This window comes from Misgurnus anguillicaudatus, chromosome 5 (genome assembly GCF_027580225.2).
Source record: "Misgurnus anguillicaudatus chromosome 5, ASM2758022v2, whole genome shotgun sequence".
Classification (NCBI taxonomy): Eukaryota; Metazoa; Chordata; class Actinopteri; order Cypriniformes; family Cobitidae; genus Misgurnus; species Misgurnus anguillicaudatus.
The window spans coordinates 4,135,802-4,157,841 of NC_073341.2; the positions used below are offsets into that span (position 1 = coordinate 4,135,802).

Genomic DNA, 22,040 nt, shown 5'->3' on the forward strand with positions numbered 1-22,040 from the left:
AAATGATGTAACTACATCATTATGTGCTCATAAAGTTTCTCCATTGACAGGCATCCAGAAGTACTTTGATGAAACAATATTTCCATGCACATAAACCCCTCAATATTTCAATTTATTATAGCAGCGCAGTGCCTTTCAGCAGTGCCTGATTTGTTTGAAGGGCTTATAAATGGACGTTTGAATATTTTTTTCAGTGTTTTCGGCTCTGACATCATGGCTCAGGGCTCAATACTGTATAATGTGCTATTAGTGAGTTAATGCACAAAGCACTAAAGCCTGTGTCCTTACCAGTCGTCCACTCTTTCCACATAGACTAGCATACTTCAGCCAGGTTCTCATGTCTTCATGTGGACTGATGACCAAAGATCGCACCATCAGGATTCTCTGCCAGTCTTCAACAATACGCTGACAACCCTGGAGAAACACAACATTACAATATTACACATTTATAAACCAAACTGTGTGTGTTGAAATCAAACGTGCCACACAAGCCCTAAAAAGTAAAGCGAAAACGTCTTGATCGCCCCCCAGTGACTGGTCCCAGTATAGGTTATAAACCCTGTCTCCCCATGTTATTCAATGGGACTTGAGACCAACTAACAATTTAATTACACTTCAATTATCTTTTTTCCGAAGCTGGTTTCTGTCATTTACTGTAGTTTTTATCACGCTGATGTAAATTCAAGTGTTTGTTTTTAAAATAAGTTTGTCGTGTCACGTCATGATGATTGAAGGCTGTGGTACGCGCATTCTGCAAGAGTGAGGTCTTGATTTCGGGGCTTTACTTCCTGCTCACTACTGCGCAGGACTGGTCCCGAAATCGCTACTGCGCAGACTCAAGACCCAAGATGTCAGCGACGTATCAGGACACTGGCGGCTTCACTTTTCACCAATGGAAAAGAGCGAACGGGCATTGTCCATCTTTTTTTACAGTCTATGGTTGAAATGCACAAAACAGATAACTTTCATATAGCTCTTTGTAGAAGCTTGGAATTTGTGTTTTCAGTTTTATGTGCTATTTGCATCAGATGTGAACTATGAGCAGCAAATTAGATCAGAAAGTCCTACAAACTCTTTTACAATGGTTCAAAATGTCCTGGACAAGTCCTAGACTAGAGTTCACCAATAAACCTCTTGCTAACATTTTTCCATTAACAAAACATTAGCTTTGGTCTTTTGCCATTTTGGATCTGACTCCCACACCTTCCTTTATGAATGGAAAAGTCTGCAGGTTGGGAACTTTGACTTTCCCCAGCAGCATTGCCCGAGCACATAAAACACTCGCAAGCCGACAAATTACTGTACGTCAAAGCACCCCGCTGAGCTGATGTCAGGCCATGCAAAACACATTTTCACACATAACGTCAGTCAGGTCACGACCGGATGTTGACGCAGGAACACAACGCTGTGGACATCCAGCAGATAAAAGGTCAACCAGAAAGCAGACTGCACCACTAGTGTTTACAAAAATTGGACTCTGATAGTTAGAGTACTCTACAGTATATCTTGGTTGGACCCAAAGCTTGATAAAACAAGCTGAGATTTCTTCTCCATAACAGTAAATAAATGTTGATGTCTGATGTATGGAAAGATGGTACAGGAATGCTGCGCTTTTACAGGCAGGTGAGATGGAAAACTGGAAGCAGATGGTGAACATAAGCTTCAGCCGGGGCGTCACATGCTTTTTCATGATTTCCATATTCCATATGCATTTCATTTATATTTAATTTGAGTTTCAGTAGGGAACAATGTGTTAATAACCTAGAATAAAATAAATTGCATTTTTGCAATGCAATTTAGTGCACATATAAGCAAATATCAAAACAGATCTCAGATTTCATTCTGTACCCACTTGTTACTGTAAAGGCTTTTCTCGTTCAGCTATTCTTCACATTCACTATCTGAATAATGATCCTTCAACTGTGAGGTTTTAACACATAACATATGCTAGTTAAACAGTGATTCACAGGTAAAGCCATGTGTGAGGTTTTATCTAACTTAGGAGGCTTTCAGACTAGTTTTGAGTCATTATTTGGCTTTGTAAATACTACAGTAATTAATGTTGGGAGAAGGTAATCATTTACACACGTCACACATTAAACACATTGATTTCAGTCTAACACTAATAAATCATATTTATTTAATAGGTCATTTTAGTCTCACTGAAATCCTTTCTGTATCACCGTCCAATATGGATGTTTTTGGTCACGGTTGTTTACCTGCAGTCTCTCCCACCATGTTTCCCTGATGATGTCCCTGCGCTCGGGAACCAGTTTATACTGGATCACTTCCTCCAGTTCAGAGAGCATCTGACACGACACCATCGCCTGAAAACACAGACAACACGTTACACGTAATCCATAGCCTAGCCAAAGACTTCATTTGCATGCACATCTGAAACACATTATTTTAAACCGAGGTTCAGCTCATTAAAAAAATGAAATCAAAGATATTTTACAGATTTCCATTTTTTCCAAAGTGAAAGGAATTGTGTCTTAGTCCATTATTAGGATAAAATCATCATCTCTGTATAAAATATTTTCAACCAACTGGCCAATTAGCAATATAAGATTGTGTATTAGTTTGCCTTTGAACCCTACATTGTACTTACCCCATAAGCTCTGCTGTAACTCTCTCCAGCCATAGCCGTGAGCTCAGCATCCAACAGATCTCTGGCCTTATCAATGCACTGAAATCAAACAAACATACACAATGATCCATACATAAACCCCAAATAAAGCTACATATCATCACAGACAGTGAGACCATTTAAAACCACTATGGTCTTCTGAAGGCTTTTGTTTTTTTATATAGTGGGTTATTTAGCTGTTTGTGCAGGTATAAGTTCTGCATAGTTACAAAGCTCAGTTAGGGCGCAGTCACACCAAAAGCGCTTTAAACGCTTGCAAACGCAAGGCGCGGCACACTGCCTTTTTTTAAAAAAAGAGCAGTGCGAAGCGGCTTTTCATATTGCTAAGCAACCACCGAGTCAGCTGTCTTGTCAATCAAATATTGAAGCGTGAACGCTCTTTTGCTGTTAACTGTCATATTAGCAGAAACTTTAAAAAGAGGGCGCTTGCTCTGACCTTGTTTGAGGATGAGAGGTGCACAAACACGCAGGAGAGAGTGAGCGAGTGGAGTCCGGTTCTTCAAAGCAACTGTAAACTTCACTCACCACAACGTAAGGCCCGCCTCTCCCCTCATTCGATTGGACAATGCAAAGACGCGGATGACGTCGGGCGCTTCTCCGCTCTCAGCGCTCCTTCAAAAACGCGTGCGCGGCAGGCGGCAAAAAACCGCAAGGCGCTCGGCGCGCATAAACAGCGCGCAAACGCGCCCTGCCCATAGAATATCATTCAAAAAAGGCGCCTGCAACTGCCATAAACGCTTTTGGTGTGACTGGCCCCTTAGTGTGTTTTAATGAAAGTTTTTGATGTTGACTCTAAAAAAAACTACAGCTCACAGAATCTATAGCTGCGTCCCAATTCAAAGGCTGTGACCTTCTAAGGACATATTTTAAGACCGATTATGTCATGGCAGCGAGACTTGAGGCTAGTAAGGCCGTCTCAATTCAAATGATGCTTAGAATGAAGCCTCAAAATGCGTCCTCATTTCTCTGCGCTGTTAAGGATAGAACGAACATTTTTCTTGTCACTGTTTTAGTATTAAAAGTTATGTTTTGTGTTAATATTATTCTTTTTGTGTTGCGTATATTCCTAAGGTTGATTAATTTGATATACTGTTGAATAGTTTAATCTACATCAACGTGTCATACTTTCTCAAATAAATTAATATTTTTCTGGTTCCATATTTATTTAAGTCAGAAACGTCTCCGCTGTGTCCTGCTGACTGGCGCGGTGTGCGCGTGCAGCTGGTGACGACAATTATGGGTCCTTCGAAGGTTAGACCGTCTCATTTCAGTTCTCTCCGCGAACTTCTGAGGCTTCCACCTTGAAAGACCGAGTGCTCACCTTTTAAGGTTGCATGCTTATAAGGTTGCAGACCTTGAATTGGGACACATCTTACGTTAGTTTAGTTTGTCACACGTAAGATTAACATAAATGGTATACTTTTTTACCCTTAATGCGGGAGTCACAAATGTTTTGTTTTAGACAGATATTAAAGGTAATGATACAATTAAAGGACTGTGTTAAAAGTACTACTGAAAATAACAAACTATTAATAAACCTACCGTATGTTGCCAGGGCATAGGAGTTTTAAATTAATATTTAATTAGGAGATTAGCTATCATTTTGACAAATGGCTTAAATACACTGTATACACAAAAACATATCCACACTGCTGCAGCAAACCATCTTTTGTGAGTGAGAAAGTTGGCAACCCTAACACACACATACACACACACACACACACACACACACACACACACACACACGTTGGCATATGTGGTTTACTCATATACACAATGCATTTTACTCTGTACAAATAGTATATCCTATCCCCTAACCTATCCCTGTCCCTAACCCCAACCATTACAAAAACCTGTTGACAGTCTTTAATTTATGAAAAACTATCATTTAGTATGGTTTTTAAGCCGATCAGCTTACAGGGACACTTCTTGTTATATATAATAAACATGTCATTATACACTATCCACGTAAACCACATATACCAACACACAGTGTGTGTATTTCGGGTAGAGTTCAAGGCTATCCCAGTTTGACTCACTGTTATTGTCTACTCCGTAAATTTGTGTGGAGTTACGTAAGTTCAGTGAGTTATGTAATGTTTGTTTGTAGGATGTCCTGCTGTGTGTGTTGTATGTGAATGAAGTGTAAATGACCATGTGCTGTTTATTCATCACAGAAGTTAAAGGTGTAAAAACTGGCAAGCTTCTTGTGACTTCTGTGTGTTTTGTGACTTTTTTTGTGTTTTTTATGTGCGTGTGGGACTGGAGTGGGACTCACTTTCAGCCCTTGAGTTTCATGCCTTAGACTGCCCAATTTAGTTCATGACTGACTATATTAAAATAATATCATTAAATCATCAGTATCCTACATACAGTAAGTCTGCAATAGTGCACTGTTCTCTGCAGCATTGCAATTCATTGTATTTTTATCAATATATAATTTCCAATTCAGTGCAAATACAGTCGTCTAAACAATTATGATTTGTGGCATAATCGTGCAGCCCTACCATAATGTATTAAATGTACCAAACTACTCAAAGGGAACAAATCTGTTTGTGTTTCCCCCAATATTTCTATTTAAAAAAAATAGGTGTGTCTACCTGTTGGGTTGAAAAAGTTTGGAAACCCCTGATATACAATACACAAGCAAGATTTATCAAGTATGCAGGGGAAAATAAAAACCCATATCTTCATTTTAAATGGACATAAAATGGACTTTTACTTGAGAAAACATCATATTCATATGAAACTTACTTTTTTCCAATAAATTGAGAGTAATAGACTATCACCGGAGATTCTCCCGGTGCACCCAATTAGCCAATCCAGGCCTGTGTGTGTGTCTGTGAGCTCTTCTGAATGAGCTGTATTTCACGGGTTAATGATAACTCCCACTGACATGATATTTAGATGATCAGTCATAAAAGCATATCTATCCCATGACCATCATTGCTCACAGTACGCAGACAGTTGATCGTCGGCCAACCATTGTCAAAGTTTTCCGACATGCTTTTCCTCAGAAACAGAACTAGATTTGTTTTTAAGCAAAATATAAACATCAAAAGTAGCAACAGAGAACCAAAGACAAGGCAGTCATGGGTAAAAAATAAAACTGTCTGCACATACTGTCAAGGTTGTAACCCTACTGGTGGCTACGTGTCAAAACAGAACTGATCCCATTAAATTCAATAAAGACTCTTCTGCTGGAAATGATGTGGTACATCATCATGACTCGCGTTTAGTTTACAGACATAATTTTTTCCTGGCTGAATTAAATTTTGTAATTTAATTTACAAATATTACAAGCATCCATTATGTTTATGCCTTTGGCATAATATTTGTATAATATTTAATATGTGTGTTCTCTGGGAACCTAAAATAACACAACTAAATGCTATATGAACTTATTTTTTTATTTTTTTTAAACAAACAGGTTCTGGTCCTGGATGAGAATAATAATTATTTCTGTTGACATATGGCCATATACTGTCACTGTATTCAATGCTACACTCAAACATAAACTGCTCAACATAGTTACCATTGTTTTTATTCTGTAATATTTTCATATTTTATCTAAATCGATTACTAAAACAATTATGTCAAGATTTGCCGATTTCCCAGGCGAACAATGTCACCCTTACTCTAGTAGCGCCATTAACATAAAATCAGTTTACATAGAGGATTCCCTCAAACAAACCCGTGTTCAACAATAATAAGTATAATAATAATTGACCTATGGCTAAGGCACGGCCCCAAACGTGATGAGCCAATCACAGTGCGCATAGCAACCCAATACACATGGACATTCTTTGCTTCCACGTCCATTGAAACGCATTGCAGTTAGTCAGTTTTCGTTCGTTTTTATATGTTTTTCTTGTCATTTTAAGTTTAAAATGGTCAAACGGTGTGCATGGGGTACATGCAACTCCGACACATCTCAACCGAGATAAGTGTCTGCTTAATCCAGATTAAGTTATGCGGTAGACCACAACACCAACTAAACGTGGATAAATTAAACAAGGCTGTCTACATCTGTTCTAAGCTAAGTCAACAACGTATTTAAGACGTTATCTTTAACATCTCTAACGTAACGTTAGCCTAACATTAGAAAACGTTAACGTTAGCTTCTAGCTGCGTTGTACATCATGTTACTTAGCTTCATTAATGTATCTGTAAATAACCAACATTACAAATGTTATTTGTAATAGCAATGTTGTGCTGAATCAATGATTCATGTAAATACTGTAGCACCAAACTAATGAAGAGGTAACTTACTCTTGGTAAAGATGGTAAAAGGGCTTGTCCTGGAAACATATGCTGAAGCTTTTCATCGAACTTCTCAACAATAAAATTATTAATATAAACCTCCAATGCATAGCTAAGGCGCTTTAGGTAACTTCAAGATGATATATAGTCTTTCTGTCTCCAAAAATCATGAATTGCCTCCTGTGAAATGTCTCCTACTGGGACAGCTGCCATAGCACCTATCACCAAATGTTGATTGTTTGTCCGGGTGAGTGGAGGGGGCGTGGCTTAGCCATAGGTCAATTATTTCACTGACAAGCTATTGTAGCCTACGCTGTACCCTGATGCGCACCTGCCCAAAAATCTAACAACATGTGAATTCTAAGTTAAATGAACATGCTGTGATTGGTCTGCTAGAAGCATTCCCTCAGGTCAAAACATCTGCAATATATGGCATCGCATTTTCTCATATGTGTGAAGGTAAAAACAAAGACAAACAAAGTTAAGGAACGATATTTAAAAAGTCAGGCTGTAAGGAAAGTTGATGTTTTTCCAACAATGTACACAACAAGCTGCTGCTTCTTTCACTTTTACCTTGATACTGTGTGGGTTACACCATTAACATGCCCATCAACACACAGAAATCACAACATCATATAAATTTAGGGATTAGAACAATAATGATTTAGTTTTAACAGGTAGAAATTAAAACGCTTCTATATACAGTCCCCTTAATTCCGGGCATCATATTGTTTGGGACGCATTGATAATATACAGTACAGCTTACAGTTGTATCACTGTTTGAGCATTAATAATACGATATTTGCCATTGCAAACAACACTATCAGATGGCAAGTCAAGAGTTAAGGTTCAGTTTGACCTGAAGACACATTTTAACACTACAGCATGACTCCATCTGGATCCCATTCTGTGAACGACTACTTTCCAACATAAGACTGGAGTGATGCTGCTTGGGTGTGTTCAGTTTAACAATACAGAGAAGACCATACAAACAGATCTTTGTTACAACGTCCCTATGATTAATAGGGCAAGCAGGATGTTATAAGTGACTAACGTGTATTAAATATCATGATGAGTGTGACTGGTATGTGAGTCCACGTGTCCTCTATCACAAATACACGCTTACACTCAAAACTAGCTATTTTGTGTGCAGGCAGCTGCGTTGCCTTGAACTGATATTACATAACATCTGTAAGACAATACAACACGTCAACCCTTGTGCTCATGATCTCAGAATGAAGCATTTTTTCCCGATCGTTTAGTAAGTTGGACATTTTTAGCTGTTGAATAACAAGGTTAGAGGTAGTTCAAGTACAGCCTGTATAATAATAATAATAATCCCTGTTTCTTAAGTGATACCTGTTGGGCCAATGAGAAGAGGTCCTGATGTAAAGCGAGCACAGCCCGGTAAAATGCTCCATCATGAGTATCTCGAGGAATCATGCAGGTGTACTCCTCCATACTGTCCCAGTGCCCTGACAAACACACAGATAAACTTTCACAAGGTGGAACATATACTAGTATTATTCTTATTTATAATAGACATTACAGGACTGACATATATTCACAATCAATTCAAAAGAAAAAACAAAACCTGATCCAACAGAATGAACATTTTAATGTGATCATGTAATTATATTTGAATAAGCAGAAGGTATACAGAGGCTGAAATTTCAGCACTGTAGTGGATTGCCAAAACTAGCAAAAATAAGTTAAAATAGAATCAACCAGGTGAACTTACAAACGTTACTGAATTCCTCAACTTTAACCTAATTTTGCAGCATATTTCTCTCTCTCTCTCTTGTCAACTCGAGGGGTTTTCACACTGCGCTTAGCCCTGGGTTATCTATCTTATCCCTGCTTTTAACCCTAAGTTAAGGATCGTTTCACACGTCTAATTTAGAAGTGGGGTTATCCCTAAAATTAACCCATGGTTATGACCCTCTGAAGCAGGGTTAGCACCGCTTTTGTGGGGTGAAACAAAGCATGACCCCAAACAAACACAGATGAAGCAGCTAATGAAGGTGTTCATGGTTGCTTGCTTATTACAGACAGGTGTGTAGGAGCTGGGTTGGAAACTCCTGACCCAGGGTTTAAAATGGGGTGTGTTCAGGCGCATTGTTGGCGCGTTGCTATTTGGAGGCAACTTAAATATACTACGCCATTAACCAAATAAAACCTGGTCTAAAGTCTAAAGTCAATGGCGCAATATGTTTTTTGTTATTTAAAGAGCGCGTTAGTAATATGCGCCTAAACGGGACGACAACGCGGGTTTGCTTAACACATACATGGATGCGCAGCAGCACAAAAACGCTTTGAAATATGGAAAATTAAAGGATTGAATGTAAAATATTATTATTAAGTCTCTTGGACATAAATGAAGACTGATTATGAGACATTAAAAGGCATTTTTAAGTAATGCTTTAAAAAAAACATGGGCTGTCCGAGTGCTGAAACAGCTCTCCACCCTTTAATCTTAAACTGGGGATCTTCTTCTTCCGGTTAGTGTTTCAGTTTACAAAGTCCGTCATGTAAATAGGGATTAGACATAGTGCCAGTGCAAATGGCTTTTAAAGGGGATGAGAGCTGAGACTCTCATTGGTTTATTGCACGTTACAAAACACGCCCGTTACTCATTAAAACAATAGGAACAACCCTTTTCTCCCATGCGCTCGGCGCACAAACGATTTTTCCTGTCGTTAAATTAGCAAAAGTGGATTCGGACACGCCCATTTAGACCGTGCGCTTTAGACCATGCTCTTAGATCGTTAAAATAGGGCCCCTGGTAATCCATGACGATGAGTAACAAAGTATTAAAAGAATTGAAAAAAAAGAAAACGACTGGACACCAAATATACCTGCAATTATATCATCACCCTTATATAGTTTCACAAGCCTTTTCCCTCACCCAGTCCCCATGCTGCAGCCGCTGCCATCCGGGCCATCTTCGCTTTAGTGTCCATACTGACCAGAGTCCACTCCTCACAACACTGCTGGTGAAGCTGACCCCTGAAAGAAAGAAAGAACAGAATAAAGAATTAAGGAAAAAAGAACAAAAGAACAAAGAACAAACAAACAAAAAAGAATGAAAGAAAGGACCACAGACTGTCAAGTAAGAGGACTAACAACTACATTATGGGAACTTTCATGCGTGAGTGTACTTAATAATGAGCACTATAGTTTTGGACTAGGGATGTTCATTTCATTTCTGTTCATTTTCCCTACCGACAACCGCACCTTGTTAACTGAACATTAACAGTTAACTGATAATATTTCAATTTTTAAATTGCCATTAAGTAAAAATACAGTTGACTGTTGTCTGTGACCCAGTACAAACAATACAAACATTTTATTTAATTTAAATGTGCAAACAGCAGCAACAGATCAACAACAGAACCAGGATTCATATATTATTAAATGTTCACACAACATTACATTATCAAAGAGCACGCGATCAGTCCAGAGGATTAATATCCAAAGAGGGCAGACTGTCTCTTTTTCATCTACCACAGTGGCCATTTCTAAAGCAGGACACAATACAAGAACTTTTGCTTTTGTATATTCTTTCAGCTGGAAAAATCTCTGGGAGATGGAGGCGGGAAGGATTAGTTTTCTCCTCAGAACTACTTATGATGTTCTTCCATCACCAAAACACCTCCAGCTGTGGATAGGGGAAGATCCTTCATGTTACCTGTGCTCATCCCCAGCCACCCTCAGATACATCCTCACTGGCTGCAAAGTAAGCCTTTCTCATGGCAGGTATACACGGAGGCACAACCAAGTGCTTAAATGTCTGGCTGCAGCAGTTGAGATCAAAAGAACATCTACAAACTCCATGCCTCTCATTACACCGACCAAAGATATGGTATTTATCAGAGAAGGGGAACAGGGGCGGAAAAGGGCCACTTCACTGGTGAAGATTGGGCGGTTGGAGGGAGCTAGGGACTGGTAGATGCTGACTGATGTAGGCCAGCGACTCACAGTGCCAGCCGAGCTTGTGACAACCACTCAAAGACCAGATTTAGTACTTTGGTCCAACGCCCTGAAGTCTGTCTATTTCATCAAAATGACAGTACCTTGGGAAGATGCCACAGAGGAAGCTAATGAGAGGAAGAGGCTACGTTATGCGGATATAGCAGATGAGGCTCAGCAGCGGGGCTGGAAAGTGTCTGTATGCCCTGTGGAGGTCGGCTGCAGGGGCTTTGTAGCAACGTCAACGTTTAAGTTGCTGAAGGAGTTGGGTATTATTGGGCAATCCCTTCGCAAGACAATTTAACAAGCCTTAGACACAGCAGAATATTGTAGCCGGTGGCTCTGGTTAAAAAGGAAAGACCTCAGCTGGGCTCTAAAAGGATAGGAACCCACACCAAGGTCTCATCAACCTGTGGTGGGCCTGCCTTAGCGGAGGGTGTAACACCTGAGGAGGCAAAGGTACACAACTGAAGATGGGTTCCTGTCTAACGTTTAAATGACCTTGAACATCTGCAGGTGAATATATATATCCAACTAGTGCAAGAGGCCTACAAATTTGGGACTTTTCCATCATGTCCTTTGTGTTAAAATTCTCTGTTGAGATGTTTATGGTCAGGGTACAGGACAGAGGCGATCAACAAAGGTCTGTTCACTAATGTGCGGAAGCGTGCGAGGCGGCAACGGACTGCGTTCATTCTTGCACGCACACATATGCAGTACAAATTATTTCTCATATAAATGATTACTTTACCAGACCGTCAGGGCAGCAATAATTTGCCTCATTTACAGCAATTCACAAATTAAGGATAGAAAAGTAGCAAAATCTCTGTAGGAACGTGTCCACGCACACTGTGAATTATTTTTTTTCTTGTAACTGATAATATTAATCGGTCATAACCATGAACCGGTGAATATGAACATCCTTATTTCGGACACCAATATGAAGAGTTCAAATGCAAAATCTCCTAAGTGGTCTGACTTGCACTTAGAGGACTTTGCTGAAAAATCAACGTGGCGTTTAACAAATTCTGCCAACAAACCGGTATTTAGGTGTTCACAGTACACTATTAAAGAACATAGGGGTCAATTTTGGACATGGTTTATGTCACTAGATTAGTTTCACAATTGTGGCTTCAGTCACAATTCATTAAGTGTAAAAGCATCAAGACAGAGGTTTTAAACTTCATCTCTTGATTCAAATGAAGCAAAATTGCATTTGAGGGTTGAAAGTTTGGTTATTTTCCATAAATCAGTTTCTTAAATTGAAATTTTCAGTGTATGAATCCAAATTCATTAGTTTAATCACTCAATGTTCCCAAACTTTTTCTTATTTAGATGCCATTTTATTTTATGTATTATTAATTTGTTTTAGAAAAATAAAAACGATTAAATATCACTCGTCATTGTGGGAATTTACAGAGAACCAAGCGTATTCATCGCTGCTGTTCCTGCATTATCCTCAACAATGACATTTTGTTCCTAAACGATTATTTCTGGGAAAGCATCAGCATTCCATTTTACAGATCATAAAGAGCAAGAGCGATGAAGGAAAGTGAAAGGTCAGTTACTCCTGAGTGAGCTTCTGTCTCTAACAACACCGCTATAAAAATCACGGACCGCTTTTTTAGCTCGGCCTGTGATAAACTGCAAAAACCCATGACATCATACCACATGTAGTAACGGCGCACCATTAAAAGAAATGGGCCCTTGGAGGATAACAGTGCACCGTCTGACACAGACACACATACACGGCATATCATTGCTTGGGGTTGTGACGAAAGGGGCCCAAAGATGAACCTGGCGAGACGCTGCAGATGGTTTTCAGAGGACGGGCTGGGGGGGCAGCAAATGAAGTATTTAAGCAGCCGCCTGGAGAAAACATTACTTATGGGGCCTTGCAAAATACAAGGTTTCAGGCTGCAGACGGGCTTAAAACACAAAGACCCACATTAACGGTGAGACAGGAAAAAAGGGCTCCGCTACCTTTACACGGGAACAGTCTATCACTCACTGGAATGGAATGTCATGTGGAAATAACAGGGAAAAAAAACACATCACGACATAGCAGAAGTCATATGGGTGTCACATGGGATACATGGTTAGTGCTGGGCTGATGTGCACTGTCAACACGTCTGGGTAATAATGCTTGAGTTATAGATGTGTACACATCAATCCTCCATGCATACATCATCGTTCATTTATTTATGGGGTGTAGTATAATGTATACAGGGATTGTTCAGGATATGATGGCAGCAATATGTGTGGCCTCAGTTACCTACAGTATAAAACTGCTTACACCACAAAGTGTATCTGGGTTTCCAGGTGCTTGTATTGTTTAAATATCGGAAGTGATTTTTTGTTAAAGACATCATTTGCATGCAATTTACTTTTAAATGCATATCTATGCATTTGGCGGACAATTTCATCCTCCAAACCAGGGATGGGCAACTTTGATAATGCCGAGGGCCAGCATTTTTCTCCTTTATACCAAGGGGGCCAGAACCACACGCATAATTTACATCATTCTTAATTTCCTTTATTAAGAAAACACAATATACAATTAACCTGTCTTTAAAGATTTTAACTATAAAACTTAGCAATTATGCTAATTCTAAATCATAACTTTATTTTCATTGGATAAGCATTTCAGATAAACTGCATTGCTTTAACATCTGCAACAAGCAAGGCACTTTTAAATTAGTATAGAGGAGTTTCTCATCCCGCCCTTAAAGAACAAAATTATTTGAAATAATTAATACATAAATTAAAAACAAAATATATATAAAACATTTTAATAATGTATTTTACCTTTCAAATCTGAGAGCAATTCTGGCCCGAGTACGACCCGTCACCCAAACCAGTGGCATTGTTTTTAACCCGACTGGACCCGAATGTAAACTGACGTGTGTGCACGCAGTCTGCAGCCCCGGTGGCCTCGCAACAAATTTGGCGAGCTGCTCCAAGGTAACCGCTAAAACGTACATTTAAAAATATCTGGCATGTCTGTCTCAATGAAAATGAACCTATCGCCAGCCACACAATGTCGCAAGCGCTCTTGGCAAACAGAGGACATTGACACACACATGCGAGAGTTCAGGGCTTCTCGGGTCTGTTCGGCAAAAACACAATCATTTTAAACAAACCGAGACCTGATTATCGTACCCGACCCGTGTCCGAGGCACGCGTGAAACTTTTAGACCCGAACCTGATCAGGTCTCAGGTCGGACCTTGGGTTTTCGGACCTCTTCTTCATGTAAGCCCAAACATGGGACTTAGCGCCCCCTCCTGGTTGGGAGTATTTACGTCCTAATACAAAAATCATAATTTTAAAAGTATTTGATTAAGTATAATATGGTCCAGCGGGCAGTATTAAAATTTACCCCGGGACGTGTTTCCCATCCCTGCTCATGAACATACCGTCATTATACCCTTATTTCTCCTAGCATTGTATTTTTCGCTAAATAAATAAAATAAATACAATAACAACATAAACTTATAATGCAAAAACAAAAGGAAAACTTGATGCATGAGAATTTTTACTTTTTGGTTCATCATTTAGAGCATTTGAGATAAACTGAAGAGAAATTTGCTGTGGTGTGTCTAATGTGTAATGTGCTGAAGCATGAGGGATCTTGTCCTAATGGTTTAATAAATCTTTCAGGTTCATGTAATTTTCTTAAGACCCATACTGATGTGCAAAGGAGTTATGTTTAAGTTCTGTTTCGTTGGGCCATGAGCCACCAGTTGAGTTACAGTAAAAATACCTGAACTAGAGATTGAACTCTTTCCCCGCCATTGATGAGTTATCTTTTCAATTAAGTAAAAACGCTTCCCCGCCAATTATGGGTTTTTACGGATATCCCTATTTTTGCTGTTATCCACTAACTCTTACACAACTTAAAAACACTGAAGCATCCACTGAACCAAAAACAGTAAAAACTATGTGTATGTTTTAATCATCGTTCTGAATCTGATCTCTAACAAAAGTCATTTAAAAAATGCAATTATCTCAGCTTTTGCTCAAAATGTATTATTTTTGAAGAAACCTACCCATATTTGAGAGGTGATAAAAGAAAACAAATGAAGGTAGGATGAAACAGGTTTTTTTCTTTCATTTGATATATTTACATATTTAAAGAAGAATATTAAACTATTGTGAAAATCATAAAAAATGCTGCTGCTGGCTGGCAACTAAGACCAGAAAGAAATGAGCCAAGAGAAATACAATTAAGTTTTCTTATAAAGGTTTAAAGAGTATTTGTCAATGTGCTTATAGGCAGAACATTCTGAATTAAACAGGTTAGCAATTTGCAACACAGATCATATGCTGCAACACCAACTCCATTTTTTTTAATAGAGCAGAGCAAATGTCAACCTTACCATGAAAAAATAAAGTTTTAACCAAATGTTTTTAAACATACTGATATCTCAGATGTCAATTATTTAGTGGCTTAAAGGTGTAGTGTGTAACTTTCATAAGGATCTCTTGACAGAAATGCAATATAAAATACATAAATATATTATCAGGGGTGTATAAAGACCTTTCATAATGAAGTGTTATGTTTTTATTACCTTAGAATGAGACATTTTATCTACATACACAGAGGGTCCCCATTAGGGATGTGCATCGATTAGGGTGACCAGATGAGATTGGCTGAAATTCGGGACGGGGGTCAGACCAATCATATTATTATAAGTACCTATGCATTAATAAATTGATATAATATGTATAGAACTATTTTATACTTCATAGTTTTCATTTACTTAATACTAAAAGATAATGAATTTTAAACGGAAGTTACTGAACCAAATCATATTTTTATTAATATAAGTACATACATTTATATAATACGTATAGACGTATTTTTTTAACACAGTGCCTCGTCACCAATCGAACTCCTTCACACGACTGACTGTCACTGCCAGCCAGCACTTTCAACTGTCCTCGCGGCTGCTGCAACTTTCGCTCTCTTAATCTACTCTATAAAACAAAATTGTCCTATTGTCTTTCTTGCATATAGATGAATTAGATAAAGTAATAGAAACAATACCATTTCAGCATATTTCGCGGAGGTTTTAACTGAGTGGGATTCAGATTAAGATTAAGGGGCTGGAGACATCAGCACTTTTAAATGCCAGCTGTTTTTCAGCCGAGCGCTTTAGTAACTGTGATACTTCAGCTGTGAGCCAGTTGGTTGCTGTGGTAATGTCCCGCCCCCCCTCCACTGTAATTGGACGGCCCTGTGAGAACTGACATTGACGAGCGGAGCTTTTCTCTCAAAGTTTAATATTTTTGAACCCCGAGCGCCGGGTTTCAGCGCGGAAAAACTCGCTAGCTGTTTGATTATTTGAGAAAAACGCAGAGTTTCCATCGGAATAAATTGAAAACATGCGCCGGCCGCAGGCGTAAAAGCTTTCACCGTAATTCATTCAAATTCATTCATTGAGAAAACGCGCATTTGCCCGATTAATTGTCACAACCCTAGTCCCCATACATGGAAGTCGCCATTTTGTTTCTACAAAAGCCCTTAAAGGAATAGTCTACTCATTTTCAATATTAAAATATGTTATTACCTTAACTAAGAAATGTTGATACATCCCTCTATCATCTGTGTGCGTGCACGTAAGCGCTGGAGCGCGCTGCGACGCTTCGATAGCATTTAGCTTAGCCCCATTCATTCAATGGTACCATTTAGAGATAAAGTTAGAAGTGACCAAACACATCAACGTTTTTCCTATTTAAGACGAGCAGTTATACGAGCAAGTTTGGTGGTACAAAATAAAACGTAGCGCTTTTCTAAGCCGATTTAAAAGAGGAACTATATTTGACACCCGCAGCCGGTACTCTGTGATGACACGCGTTCAGCTCCGCTGAATTAAGGCAGCAGACACATTCAGTTGTAAGTGTTTGCTCTCTCTAACGAAACTAAATGATTTAATTACAAGAAAATATCAAAACGACGGTGAAAGACGGTGTCGCGGTGGGCAAGTGATCTAACTCGTGAAAGGCTGAAGCACCGGTAATCACCGTTTCACCGACTATCGCAACAAGCCTAATCGGTAGCTGTCACCGGTGCTGTTAATAATATTTTTGAGCCACCAAACTCACTATAACTTGAGAGGTTATAATAAACGCATCTTTGAATAGCGCCACCACGCTCGCGGTGTGTGTTTCTAATCATTTAGCCAGACATTTAATTGTAAAAAAACATATTTAAACCTCCTCATATGCAAGTTTAAAGTTAATCCCTCACTGAGATTTAAAACAGAGTTTAAAGTAATGGAGCAACAGGATTTGGACTTGGATCAAAATGGCAGTTTAAATGAAAACCTGATTATGTTTAAACAGGTTTAAAGTTTGGTGCAACAGAATTATTAAATACGCTTTGATTTAAACCAGATTTAGGCCTAATCCTTGTTGGTGCAACTCATGTACTAAAATTTACACACTGCACCTTTAAACACCCACGCAAGCTTTCTGTACAACTTTTAAAAACATTTTATAAAATTTTCCAAGTGCAGCTTTCAGAGATGTCATGTACATAACAGAGAAATGTCCCATCCATAACACTCATAAATGCACACATAAACATTATAATAAAATACATATTTTCTTTGAAGAGTCATCCCTTTTCTGTGTTGGGAATTATTGCGCATAGTCTGTACATTTTTATTCCCAGATATCCTACAAAGTATGTTGTCTCCCAAATACTTGTGTCCTTTTTTTGTCACATCTATAACACATGTATATTTTCCTTTAAAGCAGAAAACACATGCAGATGCTGATATTTTTCTGATGTCTGGAATCAATCATCAAAGGTTTTGAAAATATAAACAGATGGTTCAATATATTGGTAATAAATACAATCTCTGAGAAATTATATTTAGATTTTTGACCAAAATGTCACATTGTGCACAGTCTAACTGGATAAGTCTTTTTAATGAGGTCATTGCAATGCATTCTGGGATTGCCTTTTACATATAAAATACATGCACAGCTGCTTTATATTTTGGCCAGAAAGTCTTAAAAGATCTTAAAAATCTTACAATCTCTTCACAACAATCTCGAGTGCACCTATGATACCTTTTAAGTGCCGTCTAGTTACATTAGGCAGAAGTAAAGCTTCAGTTAAGTGTTGAAACAGTAGTGCAGGAGATACTGTAGAGATCACAGCTCTATGGCTCATGCTGGTGAAGTTTGAGTTCAGGGCTCATGTCATTTCCCAATGCTTCGTCTCTCTCTTCCCTATCATTTCCAGTCTTGTGGTCCTGTCTAACTGTCCTATTAGTGGTTTTTGGAATGACTGCAACAAATTTAGGAAGTCAACACGTAGACTAATCATGCCAGTCAATCTTACACACACACACACACACATACACACACACACACACACACACACACACACACACCTTCACGCGCACGCACGCACACACTTTCCCAAATACTTTTCAGTTAAAGAAGGATGCTCCTGTTACAGGAAATCATGGGATTTTCCTTTCAGAATTTATCAGGGCATGCCGCCAGGGATGGAGTGAGCATGCATACCCTCTCACACCACTACTAAAAGAATCAATGCTTTTATTCATCTGATCAAATCTTCAACCTACTGTGATCCGTTCTGAGATTTTACTGCTGCTGCTTTAAAAAATCCTGAAGTGATAACAGGCTTTGATGCTATAATATTATCCAGTCTGTTTCCCTTTCAACATTTAAAAGCAACAGTGGTTGTTATGTACCATTTCCATCTAAATAAATTTATTTTCAATATTTTAATCAAGGAGTTGTCATTCATTGAAAGATGCAAAGTCAAAAACATTTGGTGATTTAAAAGTTAGGTAACAGCTGGCAGCACTGCTTACAAAGAGAGCGGTCTATTCTGTTGAATAAAGATTGGAGTATAGTTCGTTTTTTTTACGTGTCCGCGAGCGTACGCGCACGGTTGAACGCACAGCCTTGGAAAGCACATTTTATTTGGCTCAAACTTGTACACAGGTGCATGCACATAGTGTCAAAATGCTATATCTCTCTTATTGCATACATACTCCTTTATGCGCATATACGCGTAGTACAAAGTATGTGCGGTTACAAAAATCTGGTGGTGTACAAGCCTCACTTATGCGTAAAACTGAACTACACTTCAGGCTTAAAGCAATACCATGTAAGTCTAGCTCGCGGGGTCCCCCTACAGGTGGGAAACAGTATTGTCTTCAAGTACTGTCGTAAAATCTGTCATGGTTACACCAGGGGATACACGTGCGAAACCCACGAACTCTGCATATATTTCAGCATATTATATATTAAATTATATGACATCATTACACAATATACAATATATACACACTCTATACAGTATAATTTCCATGGGTTTTATTTTTTTTCTAACGCCAAAAGATCACGTAGCTCACGTTTACAAGCCAGCGTTATTATAGTAGCTTATTGTCTACTGTTTTACAGAATGGATATGCCAATTCAATTTTTCTGTTGTAAATCAATGTTTGTGTGGTAGGTAATAGCCATATATCGCCAATATTATAATAAGAAACTACTAGGGGTGTAACGATTCATCGTGCAAATGCGCGTTTTCTCAATGAATGAATTTGAATGAATTACGGTGAAATCCCGGCACATCCGAACGCCAGAGGGCACTCCCGTGCAGAAACTCCCTTTGTGCCACACAAGAAGTAGCATTACAAACGCTATTCCAGGAAATGTCTACACATGAATATTTCTACGCTGTTCTTCAAATTGTTTCAGGTATTTTCATGATAATAAAGAATATTTTGAATGATTTTGCTTAAAGGATAATTCCGGTATTTAACACTTTGAGTCTCATTTCTGGTTTGTTTTGGATGAACTGCAGTGATGGACACAGAAATGTTGACAATGGGTCGTGTCTTGACTTTTCGACTGATTTGGAAGCGTCTCTTGACTGCTTCAGAATGGAAGTCAATGGCCATGCACAAACATGTCATTAAAACAACACTTAACGTTCATTTTCAAAACTGTACTACTCACCGAGTGGCCCGCGGCGTTCGTTGATGATTAAAAACAAATATATTGGCGCAATGTATGATTTCAATCCGTGTTATTTGCTATAGTGGAACTATTTTTTCAGATACCTCACAACCGCGTATATACTTCCGCTCTATATTTGAGTCTGAAGCATGAATGAACGTAGTCCAACAAACTGTAATAAAATGGTAGCATACTTTCAAAATCAAGTTTATTTGTAACACTTACACCATCCAATATGTTTTTTCATCAGCAGAACAATAAGGAAGATATTTTGCAGAAACCCCAGTGCTCCGTCATGCAAGTCAACAGATCCGCACACTTTAAGAGCTAAAGCATATATATCCAATACAACAGCAATCCCCCATAACTCCGTGTGACATATTGACGTCTTGTGAAGCAAATCAATCAGTTTTTGCAAGAAACTGAACGTTATTTATAACACTATTAGCGTGAATGCCAAAGCAGGAAGCGCGCTTTCCGTTTGAGGCGATCTCTTGCACTGGTGCCGTTTGGTGGCTGTTGGCTCTGGATGTTGGTCTCTCTGCGCCACCTATAGAGCGGGAGCGTGAAGCGCACTTCCTGCTTGGCAAAAGCTCTGCATTAACGCTGAAAAATATTTATATATATATATTCGAATCTCAAAACTGAAAATGGAATGTCAACCCACGGAACGAATATTCAAATATTCTGGTTCAGCCCTACAAATATGGGAAAAATTTATTCTGAGAGAAACCAAGCGAAAAAACTACAACCACATGTAAAAACAAACAGACCCTTTTCTGTTTCCCGGCGGCGGAGTGATATATCAGCGAGCAATGAGTCTTCCAATTGAAGTCAATGTAATTTTACAAAATGCCAAATAAAACACGACAGAAACTGTATTTCGCTACACAACTTGTTTTTAATCATCAACGAACACCACGAACCACTCGGTGAGTAGCACAGTTTTGAAAATGAACGTTAAGTGTTGTTTTAATGACATGTTTGTGCATGGCCATTGACTTCCATTCTGAAGCAGTCAAGAGACGCTTCTAAACGAGTCAAAAAGTCAAGACACGACCCATTGTCAAAATTTCTGTGTCCATCACTGTAGTTCATCCAAAACAAACCAGAAATGAGACTCAAAGTGTTAAATACCGGAATTATCCTTTAACGAGTGTTGCTTTTTTAAATGCACGTTATAAACGACTCCGATTCATAATGATTTTAGATTGATAAGGACTTCCTACTGACCAAATGCCGTAATACAGGCACAAGCTGTGCATAAAACAAAGAGTCGCAGCCTTGCGATTCAGAATCGATTTCAGACAGACATTTTTAATGAGGACCGCGATTGAATCGTGATTGAATCGTTACATCCCTAGAAACTACCATAGATGAATCTGCAAAGTTGAAAAATCGATTTGCATTATAGCCTGAGGCAAGAGCAGTCATCAGGCTAGTAAGCCTAAAAGATTAATTTGTCCGTCTAATAATGTATTATTTACTTGCAAGAATGTAGCTCCTATCAAACTTGTACACGCAATTTAGACATAGGCTAATAATAATAATCCGCTCCTTTACTAGCATTACTTGATTCATGAAGAGAAATGGAGGACCAGATAGCTTCCGTAATATAGTCAGGAAGACAACAAATTACTTCAATACTTACTAGTCTAACAGCATGACGGCTAAGTCAGCATCGGTCAGGCTGCCCTCCGCCTCCTTTAGCTCACGTCAGCGAGCAAACGCTATTCCAATGTTTATCCTCGTATACTCGCCTTTAATTTTGTCACTCTCTCCCTAGACTCCTCAGACAAAACCTTTGGTTTTGTTGCTGCTTCAGCGGCCATGATAACAACATACACCCGCGTGCCAGCACAAACAAATGCTAGTTAGGCTCTCACGTTCGAACTTGACAAAATGGGGGTGGGGGGCGGAAGTGAGGGATGCCGTAAAGCAGTCAGATTTTGTAGTTCTTTTTGTGCTCGGGTTACTATCCGCACCGCGAAGTTCCGTAGTGCCAGTAAAAGCGATACAGACCCAGTCAGGCCATGGCATACGTGTCATTCAACCTATAGTAAGTCAATGTACCATCACAAGGGTCTTGGAAATATAATATGAAGGTTGAAAAACTACTTGGTGTTGCTTTAACATAAG

The 22,040-nt window shown here is 38.9% G+C and overlaps 1 protein-coding gene across 1 annotated transcript in view; it reads right to left on the reverse strand.

The window, feature by feature from the left end:
• Positions 1-22,040, reverse strand: part of mtor (mechanistic target of rapamycin kinase) — a 146,150-nt gene that overhangs the window by 42,441 nt on the left and 81,669 nt on the right. The window contains exons 31-35 of the mRNA XM_073867426.1: positions 9,822-9,922; positions 8,273-8,388; positions 2,612-2,689; positions 2,220-2,327; positions 289-414 (exon numbers count right to left, since the gene is read on the reverse strand). Coding sequence (XP_073723527.1) covers positions 289-414; positions 2,220-2,327; positions 2,612-2,689; positions 8,273-8,388; positions 9,822-9,922 — 529 coding nt within the window. The remainder of the gene's footprint in view (positions 1-288; positions 415-2,219; positions 2,328-2,611; positions 2,690-8,272; positions 8,389-9,821; positions 9,923-22,040) is intronic.